We start from the raw sequence: 10381 nt of genomic DNA, 5'->3' as shown, positions 1-10381 counted from the left end.
CTGGGCAACCTGTGCCAGGGCCTTCCCACCCTCACAGGGAGGAATTTCTTCCTAAAAAAGAAGGGTTGGTTTGCTGTGACCCCCTTTGTGGTCACAGAGGGGCCAAGAGAGCAGCCCAGGACCTCGACACGCTCTGGAGAGCAGCTCATCCTCTGCAGCTGCCATAGGAGCACCCAGGGGGTTTGGCCCCTCTCTGGGGTCTCTCTGCCATGCTGGTGACACCACAGGGTGGGAGCAGCTTGTGCCAGGGGTTTCTCCTTGTTTAAGGGGTGTGTGAGCCTCCCCCTCAGCTTTTGTCACCTCTGCCACCCGCTGTCTCCTCTCCCTCCTTCCTTGGGGAAGCCTGGCAGGTTTATTTTTATTTTTTCAGGGATTTTGGCATAGAATCTCAGAATGAGTGAGGCTGGAAGGGACCCCAGTGGGTCATCTGGTCCCACCTCCCTGCTCAAGCAGGGTCATCCCAGAGCACAGCGGCACAGGATCGTGTCCAGACTGTTCTGGAATATCTGAAGGGAATAGCTGAAGGTTCTTGAGTATCTCAAGGGATGATTCAAGTGAGGGAGACTCCACAAGCTGGGCAGAATTCACCCTGGGCTTCCAGGCAGCCCAGGGCTCTCCAGAGACTGTGGTGCTGCAGTCCTTGTCCTTCCAGCACAGAGGGACGGGTGTTCCAAGGATGTCCGAGCCTGCGGATCCTGCTCGTGCCTCCGCCCTGACCCTTGGGGAGCTTTAAAACCACCCGTGACAGCAAAATGACTCCAAGGAGCATTTTTTTTTCCTCCTGCCTCGCTGGGGTTTGCAGGGATTGCAGATGAATTGCTTTTGGAAAAACACATTAGCAAAGCAAAAGTTTATTCTAGGAAGTAGGAGGTGGGAGAATTGGCAGTAATTCTCCCCAGTATCCAAGGTATTATTAGAGGCTTATCCCTGCTCTGCACAGTAATCACATTGGAAATTTTTGATTAGAAAACAAAATCTAAATGAGAATTATGAATATTCATTAGGTGTGGAGATTAATATGCATAATTATGCAAATTAGACAGCAATTAAACACCAATTCTCTGGGGAAATGATTAACACAAAGGCACCGAAATAGAAGGATGTAATTTGAAAGAAGTTTCTGGTTAAATGAACAGTGAGGGGAGCGGAGGAGACAAATCCGTGGCATGTTTGCCATAATAATCAGCTTTGCCGAGCTGGAATGGGAGTGAGCCCTGTCCCCCTGCCCCTGCTCCGTGTCCTTGCTCCCACCACTCCCCATCCCACTGTCCCCACTGCTGCAGGCAGCTCTGCTCCCAGCACAGCGTCTGGGGGCACCTGGAAGGGCCATCCCTGCTGGCACTTTGGCTTTTGGAAGGGCCAGCACAGGGGGAGCCCCCGGGACCCCAGTGCTGCCACGGGGTGATCCCGGTGCTGCCAGGGGTGCCACGTGTCGCTCCGTGAGTGTGGCCATGAACCCCTGCGTGGGGTTGGGGTTCCCGTGTTTAGTGGCTCCAGCCAGTGCCACCCCCCCTGCTCAGCCTCCCAGGGGCTGGGATTTCTCCTTGCTGGTGTCCCTGCAGCGTCTCCAGGGATGATGCCCCCACCCTGCCCAGCCCCTCTCAAATCCCTGGATTTAACCCCCCGAGCCTTTAAACCCCTGGTCACCCACCAGGGCGGGAGATGGAGCAGCACAGTCAGAAATGCTGCTGCCCAGTCAGGTTCAGGATGTTTTCCAGGGAATGCTCTTTCTGTGCAGTCGTGGTGTCAGCTGGAACTTCAGGAGCTTTGCTTATGCAACGCCCCAGGATTTTTGTGTCCTAGTGGGAATTTGTATCTCCTTGAAGGAGATCCAGGAGAGCTGGAGAGGGACTTGGGACAAGAGCCTGAAGAGATAGGACAAGGGGGAATGGCTTCCCACTGCCAGAGGACAGGGTTAGATGGGACACTGGGAGGCAATTCCTCCCTGTGAGGGTGGGGAGGGGTTGTCCCAGGTTGCCCAGAGAAGCTGTGGCTGCCCCATCCCTGGAAGTGTCCAAGGCCAGGTTGGACAGGGCTTGAGCAACCTGGGCTAGTGGAAGGTGTCCCTGCCCATGGCAGGGGGTGGAATGAGATGAGCTTTAAGATCCCTCCCAACCCACAGCATTCCATGACTCTCTGGCTCCCTGGGGTGCCTCGTGGGCCCACGAGCTGCAGCCTGGGTGGACCTGGCAGGCGATGAAAGGAGCTCATTTCCCCCCACGGGCTGTGCAGGCTCGTTGCAAAACCCTCCTGGTTGGTCCTTTGCCATCTGGGTGAGATCCCCTTTTGCCAGGGATGTGCTTGGAGGGCTGAAGCTGAGATGAGCAGGAGTGTGCTCTGATGGGCCCCTGCTGACATCACACCTGGACACCGTGACCTTGTAGCTCCATGGACAAAAATCAGGTCCTGCTGGAGCACTGGGATGGGTGCACTGGGATGTTTTTGACTCACAGTCCTCTTCACCATCAGTCTGTGGGGGGAAGAGGTTGATGGGTGCTCTCTGGAATAAAGGAGTTAAAATACTTGTTTCTCCTCTTCCCACTGTCCCGTGTTTTGAAACATTTCCAGGCTGTGGTGGGATTTGCTTTGAAGTTTGTGGAATAAATCCCAGCAGGAGTGGGAAGGTGAGGAGGGAGAGGGGAGGCTCAGTCACGCCAAGTGGAAGTGGTTTATTAATGAAAATATTGTTTTGTTTGTAGAAGGAAGAGTTAATTTTACGAGAACACCTTTGAGGCTTTGCTGATAAAGCAAAGAGTAACCTTTGTTCTTCCTGTTTTTCGGTAGGCTTGGATGAAAGACCGGGATCAGGTTCCTGGGGAACGGGAGATCAAAACAGCTCCGCGTTTGACCAAGGAAGGGTAAGGACAAAGCACAAACAGGAGCTCCAGCCCAAACAAACAGGGGCTTTCCCAGGCCTTCCAGAGCATCGGCTCTAACCCTGGAACAGCTTCTCTTGCCCCATTTTGGACGTGGGTTCTGTGAACCCTGCGGGGGGGACAGCAGGGAGAGGGGCCTCCCATCCCCATCTCCCCGGGCTTTGCTGCCTGGAGAAGGTTTCTCCTCCAAACACCTCCCCCAGACCCACACTGGGGTGGTCTCCCATGGCTGCTCAGGCATCTCCCCTCCCTGCACCCAGGGTTGGTGTGGGAGAGGGGCGTTCCTGGGTGGGGGTGGGACAGGGGTCCCACAGACGGGGTCACGATTGGGTGGGCTGAGGTTTCTCACCTGGTGACAAAGCTTTCTGGGCACCCACCACTCAAGGGAGACCAAGGGGATCCACCACATCATCCAGCCAAAGCGGCCTTAGTGGGGATGAAGAACATGGGAAGGGTTTTGCAGGGAAGGAGTCGAGGCTGCAACAGCTCAGGACTTGGGCCTGGGGAGGGGAAGAGAGGAAAGAGATGAACTTAGTGGAAACAGTGTTATTTTGGCAGGTGCTCATGTTTTAATGGGTTTGTGTGATTCATTTTTGCAATGGCACCTTTCCCTCCCCTCTGGTTGGCAGCAGAGCTGTCTCTGTGCTGTCAGCTCTCATTTATATATTTAGAATTTATATATTTATATAAATATGTTAAAAAATCATGTTTATATTTATCCAGCCTTTCCCTAGCCCTTTGGCCCCCCTGGCTCAGGGAGGGCCTGCCTGGCTCCCACCTGGTGGGTGCCAAACTGCCTGAGAGCTGCAAACCGTGGTGCCATGTCCCCTCCAGGCACCACATCCTCGTGGCTGCACTGCCCAACTCTCCTTTGGCACGAGGATAAAACCCCTTTTTTAACAAGGAGCCCTTGACTTTGCCCCTGCCTGGGGGAGGCTGGGCCCTGACAGCCCCGTGTTTTGGGGTTTGGCTCCTGTGTAACTCTGGTGTTGTCCCAGCAGAGCTATGGCGAAGGCCCCCACTACGGCGAGCACCGGGACATGCCCTCCCACAACAGCATCTCCTCGTCACCGTTCCTGGGAGCGGGACTCGTGGGTAAGTGCCTCCCAGCTGCCTGGCAGGTGCCCAGGGCAGGGCACACGTGGCACAGGCTGGCCCGTGGTGGTGGCAGCGTTTGCATCGACCGGCGTTGCCGTTCCTTGTGTCAGACCTGCTCCGGGTGCTCTCCCAGCTGTGGGGAGCTGGGATCCAGAGGGTTTCACCAGTGCCCAACCTGTGGGACAGCTGCCGTGTTTGGGGTGTGTGGTTATTTTTCTCTGCTTCACAGGAGCACCCAGAGGCAGTAGCAGAGATCAGTGCCTGACGTGCTGGCACAGGGCTGAGTGTGCTCCTGGGAGCTGGTAATCAGGGGTGGGAGAGCACCAGGAATGAGAGGGAGAGAAGACACACTCATTGTTAAGGATTTAGGACAACGTTAAGGACTTGGGATGACCCTGCTTGAGTGGGGAGGCGTGACCAGATGACCCCACTGTGGTCCCTTCCAACCCAACCCACTTGGTGACTTGGAAGGGGCTCGTGGCTGGGTCGCTTCCCAGCCTGGCAGCCCCTGCAGAGAGCTGGAGGTGCTCCCCTTGCTGCAGTGGGATTTGGAGGGGCCTCTTCCCTTGTCCTGCAGGGCTCCAGCAGCCCCCATCCCCAGCTCCAACTGGGCAGTGTGAGGAGCTCCCAGGGACTGGCGAGTGCTGGAGATGATGATCCTGCGTGACCGGATGTGTGGGACCATTTACCCAGTCACCTCTCCCAGCTCGGGGGCGGGAGGAGAGATTAAGAGCAGAAAATATCCATCCTGAAGGGCTTAGAGAGCTCTAATGGCATTAGAGGTCAGGAATTGGGGTTAGTCCTCCCCACCTTTGCCCACGCAGGGCTGGTTAAACCCTCCAGCGCGTGCGGAGGGAGCGGTGCCGGGACAGGGCTCGCTCGGGGTGTGAAGGAGGGGTGAGAAGAGGGAATGGTGTTTGAAACAGAAAATCCCCCCCACAACAGGACCTTCCTCCTGCAGAGCCGGTGGGAAAGGGGAAGAGCAGAGCAGGGTCGTGCTGGGAAGGGAGCAGCCACATGTTGGCTGCTCCTGGCTCAGGTCAGAGTGAGGGGCTCGCTGTCAGCTCTGCTCCCCCCTTTCACCCCTCCTGCTGTTGGGGGCAGGTGTGTTGTGTGCAGTTGGAGGAGCATTTCTGAGCAGCTCCCCCATCCCTCTGCAAGGGCGGTTGTTCCTTCTCATTTCTGCCCCAGGAGGATGTCAGTGAAGCAGAGGAGAAGTTTCTGAGCAGGACGGGGGAGCCTTGATGCAGCTCAGCGGGGTTTTGGGGGGGTGTGCGTGGGGGGGCCCATCCCAGCCCATCCCACACCTGGGGCCAAGGCAGCCTTGAGAGTTTGCAACCCAGAAGGAGCTGCCCGGGGAGGAACACGGAGGTTTCCCCTTTGATGTGTGCAGGGAAGACGCCTTTGGCTCCCTCTCAAAGCCGGGGCTCCCGGTCCTTGGCAGGCGCCGCGGCACTCCCGGCGCTCCCGGCGGGGCTGCCGGCCCGACCGGTCCCCGGCACGTGGAGCTGGAGCCTCCACGGCCCCAGAGGGTGGTTTCCAGTGGCTGGCCTTGGAGCTGAGGGCAATCGGTGGCCTGTGGGACAGTGGCCACGCTCTGTGCCCAAGGCTCGAGTGCTGTGTCCCCGCGGGGTCCCGGCCCGGGCGGTGGGTGCAGCACCGGGAGCTCCAGAGCCAAAATGGGGAACAGCCAGAGGGGTAAAGGGGTTCTTCACATTTCAAAGTCCCTTTTGTTCCTAAAGTTGGGTGTGGTAAAGCAGAAAGCGTCGATTCCTGGAGCAGGTTCCAAAATACATAAATAAGTTTTCATTGTAGAAACGTGGAATGGTTTGGGTGGGAAGGGACCTTAAAGCCCATCCAGTCCCACCCCCTGCCATGGGCAGGGACACCTCCCACTAAACCTGGTGGCTCCAAGCCCTGTCCAGCCTGGCCTTGGGCACTTCCAGGGGTGGGACAGCCACAGCTTCTCTGGGCAACCTGTGCCAGGGCCTCCCCACCCTCACAGGGAATTTTTTCCCAATATCTAATCTAAACCTACAATCTAATCTAAACCTGCTCATGTGCTGATGGACCCAAGGAAGACCATGGGACGGATTTTCTCTTCCTCTTTTCCGAGCTGCTTCTGAAAGTTTTTCAAGTGGCCAGATGCTGAGGGATAGGGGAGAGGAAGGGGCAGGAAAATAAAATAGTGCTTTTGCATGCAGGAGTGTGAAAGCAGTGGCAGAATGGGAGGGAAAGGAGAGTTTTGGAGATGTGTCACTTCGGCTGCCAGTCCCTGATTGCCATCAAGGTCCCTCTGGGCTGGGACCCTCACTCCAGTGGGGAACTTGAGTGGAATCAGGGAATTTGAAAATTGGAGGAGGTGGAGGGAGCAGATGAGGATGAACACGTTCTGGTACTCAGTGGATGAAAGGTGTGTGAGACATCTGAGCCCTTCTCCAAAATCAGAATTTGTGTCTCTTTCCCACTTGATCTCTCTCTTCAAGAAGGATCAAGAACTGCTGAAAGAAACGTTTTGGGTGGGATATGAATGACCTGTGTTGGCAGTGGTGGGCTTGGCCAGCTAGAGATGGAGGCTGAGCTGAAAGGGCCCCCCAAAGACAATGTGGACTTTGGCTTCCCGTGCTGCTGCAGCTCTGAGCACAGTCATGGTGGTGCTGGCAATGCCTCCTCCTGGGACCCCTGTCCTCTGGATTTTGGGTTCCTGGAGTCAGTGCATGTCCCAGGGCCAGCCTGCAGCCCCCCATCCTCTGACAATGGGCTCTAGGGACAATGAACACCTTCCCAGGGCGCAGGGACACTGCTGGCCAGGCAGCACTTGTTGGGGAAACAGAGCAAAACGGTGATTTTTTCGGCTGTTTTCCACATGGAAAAAGAGACTCCTCTCTGACCAGGCTTTTGATGGGCTGAGGAGCTCCTGCCAGCCCGAGCTTTGAAACAATCCTTTCCAGAGTGGAGATTTCACCTGCCCCTGCAGGCTGGTGGCGTTTTGGGGCCGTGAAGTGGCCGAGGAGGATCCCGGGTGCAGCCTGTGCTCCCCTTCCCTCACGAACTGTGTCACCACTCAAACTGATCTGACATGAGCAGAGGGCAAGGAGAGAGATTTGGAAGCTGCAGGGTGGGGTGGCCCTTTGGATAGAGGAGCAGTGGAACATGTGTGTTCATCCAGAGTTCCTCCCGGTGTGTCCCTGCACCGGGAGATGGCTTTGAAAACTCCGTGGGCAGAAATCCATGAAAAAGGCAGGGCTGGAGGGATTTGCCTGGCCCAGGAGAGGAGGAACATGGGTGTGAGTTCAGCCAGAGCAGGGCACTGCCAGCACATCCCCAAAATCCCTGTGAGGCTGCGGCCCTGCCCCTTGTTCCTGTCCTGGTGGGTCCCTTTGCCATCACCCCACCCGTGCCCTCCTCCCCTGCCCAGATCCCCTCCTGGAGCCGTGAGGAGGGGGCTGCTCAGCCCCTGGGGCAGAGCTGGGGCAGCACAAAGCTCTGGTGCACAGGCCAGGTAGATTTAGTCCCTGTCATTCCCTACAAGCAGGCAGTGGTCCCAGCAGTCCTGGCATGGGAACAGCATCGCTGGCAGCCGGAGGGACAGTCACTGCCTGCTCCTCACTGCAGCCCTGCTCCAACCCAGGCTTGGGGTGGTGTCCCTGTGGACTGCAGGGTGCACACCTCAGCCAAAGCCAGTTTGAAAGGAAAAGCACTGAAATGTGTTCAGCTCAGACACAGAGATGTTGGATTTGGCCTCGTGGATGTTCTTTTGTTGAACATCCTGCGTCTGGCACGGTGGGATTTGCTGTGGGAGGCCCCTTCAGCACAGAGCAGGGAGGGGCTGCCCTGGCATGGGACCTGGGGGAGCTGCTCTCAGAGCTGACCTTCCTCTGCCCTCAAGGCTCCCCCAGAGCTGGGGGTGATGCCTCTCCTGCTCTCAGGGACAATGTGAGGGGAATCTTCAGTCTCTGTCACAGCTTCAGCTCCACAAGGGGAGGGGGAAAACCAGAGCTGTGTGCAGGACTGACTGGGCAGGGAGCTCTGGGCTGTGCTACACGGGGATGGGATCACCTGAACTTAAAAAAAAGAAGAAGAAAGTAAATTAGAAAATGTCCAAAGGAGGGACATAGAGTTGGTGAAGGGTCTGAGGAGTGTCTGGGCACTGCTCTGGGACCAGGGACAGGACCCAGGGAAGGGAGCTGTGCCAGGGGGGTTGGGATGGATCTCAGGGAAAGGTTCTTCCCCCACAGGGTGCTGGGGCACTGCCCAGGCTCCCCAGGGCAGTGGGCATGGCCCCAAGGCTGCCAGAGCTCCAGGAGCGTTTGGACAACGCTGTGAGGGACAGGGTGGGATTGTTGGGGTGTCCTGTGCCAGCCCTTGGGGCTGCTCCTGGAGGACAAAGGACATCCTGGGGACATCTGAGCATCCCAGCCCGGGGTGTGGAGAGGTGACAGGAGGATCCCTGACTCTCCCAGGGTGGTGCCAGCACACAGCATGGTGACAAACCAGCTTGGCCCAGAGGATGAGGAGGGTGTTCTGTCTGTTTGAAATCACCAACTTCACAATTTACTGTTCATCTTCAGCAGGGGCAGGCAGGGAGGGGGTTGGTTAAACAGTGAGGAAACTGATAAGCCATAACAGATTTCTTTCTAGTAATTATTTCTAGTAATTAGCTGCCTTTCAGAGCAGTGTTTCTAATCGGGTGGGTATTGTCAGTGCCTGTGGATTGGGGTCTTCCTGGACAATGGCTTTAATAGGGGGGTTGTTGCTGCTCCTGGGTTTTTAACTTTTTTTTTTTCCCCTCCCCCTTTTTAATCCCTGGCTGTGTTTTTCCTCCCCTTTTTCCCCAGGCTGGAACTCTAATGGAATTATCAGTGCAGGGCTGGGGGAGGCTCGTGGTGGGTGGTGAGTGGTGGGAGCTGCACGGGGGCTGTTTCAGGGATGGGGTGATGTGGGGCACTGGGTTTGCCAGCAGGTGCTGGAAAAACTCGTAGGCAGCACTTAAATACCTTTTCTTGGGATGTCCTGTGCAGGGCCAGGAGCTGGACTCTGGTGATCCCTGTGGGTCCCATCCATCCCTGGACATTCTGTGAGTGGGGAGAGAGATGGCAAAGCTACAAGTTCATTTCCAAGCAGTTTGCTCCCGTGGGGGTGAAATGCTGCCACAGTCCAGGTGCCAAAGCCAATCCCTGTTGCTGCCAGAGCTGGTGGGAACCTCGGGAAAGAGGAGTTTTGACTGTGCCACCTTGTCCCTGGGCTCAGGAGCAGATGTGCCTTTGGGAGGTGCCACCACAAACAGTGTAGGGGGTTCTCTGGAGAAGTCCTGGGTGAGGGCAGGGGCTGGAGGAGGCTTCCCTGAGCCTGGCACAGCCAGATCCTACAGGAGGGAACGTGCTGGGGAGAGGAGAGAGGCTGGGAAAAGGCTTGTTGAGCATGGCTGAAGGCAGCACGGGCAGGGGAGGGGCAGGGGAAGGGGGTGGCAAGGGGCAAAGGCAGGAGGGGGATGCCAGGACTCCCAGCAAGGGAATGCCAGGAAGAGCTGGAAGTGCTGAATGCTCCCAGCCAGTTTCTGGATGCACCTTGCTTGAGGTGCCTCCACAGAGCTTCACCTTGGCATGTTAAAAAATTTGCAGAGGTAAATCCTACAGAGAGGATTTCCAAAGGAAACCCCTTTCCTCTTCAAGGGATTTATTCCCAGTACCTTCTGATCCCTCTCCCACAAGATCCCTTAACACCCATCTGCAGGATTTCAGTAATTCTGTCGGGAGCAAGATGGCATTGGGGGAGATTCCTGGGGGTTTCTTTGCCGAGATCTGCCTCCATCCTGGTCCCTGCCTCCTTTCTGGGCCTTTGCCACCTTTCCTGGCCGGTGCCCTGGGCTGTGGCTCCAAGGGGTGACCAGGGTGACTCCGGGTTTGCCGCCTGTGCCGGTGGCATCTCCCTGCCCACAGAAACAGCTCCTTCTGCTGGCAGGTTCAGCTGCTTCTTGCCCCACTTGTGGACTTGAATTACAATAGGCTGAGTTACCAGCCTGGAAAGGTTTGCCATTCTCTTCTCTGCCTTGTTTTCATGGGAAATTAGATGTAGAATTTCTACTGCCGAGCTTTTTGCTGCTTTTCCCCTTGTTATGTGATGATGGAGGGAGCAGGAGCTGGGGCTGGCTGGGGGCTGCCCTCTAATTCCCAGTCTCCCACATCCCAGGAGGCTCCCACTGACCCAAGCATGCAGGAGACACTGACACCAGGCACATTAACCAAGGAAGGCATCAGAGGCCATCCAGAGAAGGTTGTGGGTTTGGAGCAGTGCAGTGCAGAGCTGGCCCTGGGTTCAGAGAATCCCAGAATCTCCTGAGCTGGGAGGGACCCACAGGGATCATCCAGTCCAACCCCTGCCCTGCCCAGGACACCCCAACAATCCCA

At 56.6% G+C, this 10381-nt stretch overlaps 1 protein-coding gene across 15 annotated transcripts in view; it reads left to right on the top strand.

The window, feature by feature from the left end:
* TCF3 (transcription factor 3) overlaps nucleotides 1-10381 on the top strand; it is a 78785-nt gene that overhangs the window by 41382 nt on the left and 27022 nt on the right. For all 15 annotated transcript variants that reach the window (XR_001878378.1, XM_017837011.1, XM_017837009.1 and 12 more), the window contains 2 exons: nucleotides 2785-2858; nucleotides 3878-3971. Coding sequence is in view for 14 of the 15 variants with exons in the window: in XM_017837011.1 (XP_017692500.1) it covers nucleotides 2785-2858; nucleotides 3878-3971 (168 nt within the window). In the remaining variant the exon portion in view is untranslated. The remainder of the gene's footprint in view (nucleotides 1-2784; nucleotides 2859-3877; nucleotides 3972-10381) is intronic.

The sequence above is a fragment of the Lepidothrix coronata genome, unplaced genomic scaffold, assembly GCF_001604755.1.
Source record: "Lepidothrix coronata isolate B3197 unplaced genomic scaffold, Lepidothrix_coronata-1.0 Scaffold290, whole genome shotgun sequence".
In the NCBI taxonomy this organism is placed as follows: domain Eukaryota; kingdom Metazoa; phylum Chordata; class Aves; order Passeriformes; family Pipridae; genus Lepidothrix; species Lepidothrix coronata.
This window is presented reverse-complemented; position numbering and strand designations above follow the sequence as displayed.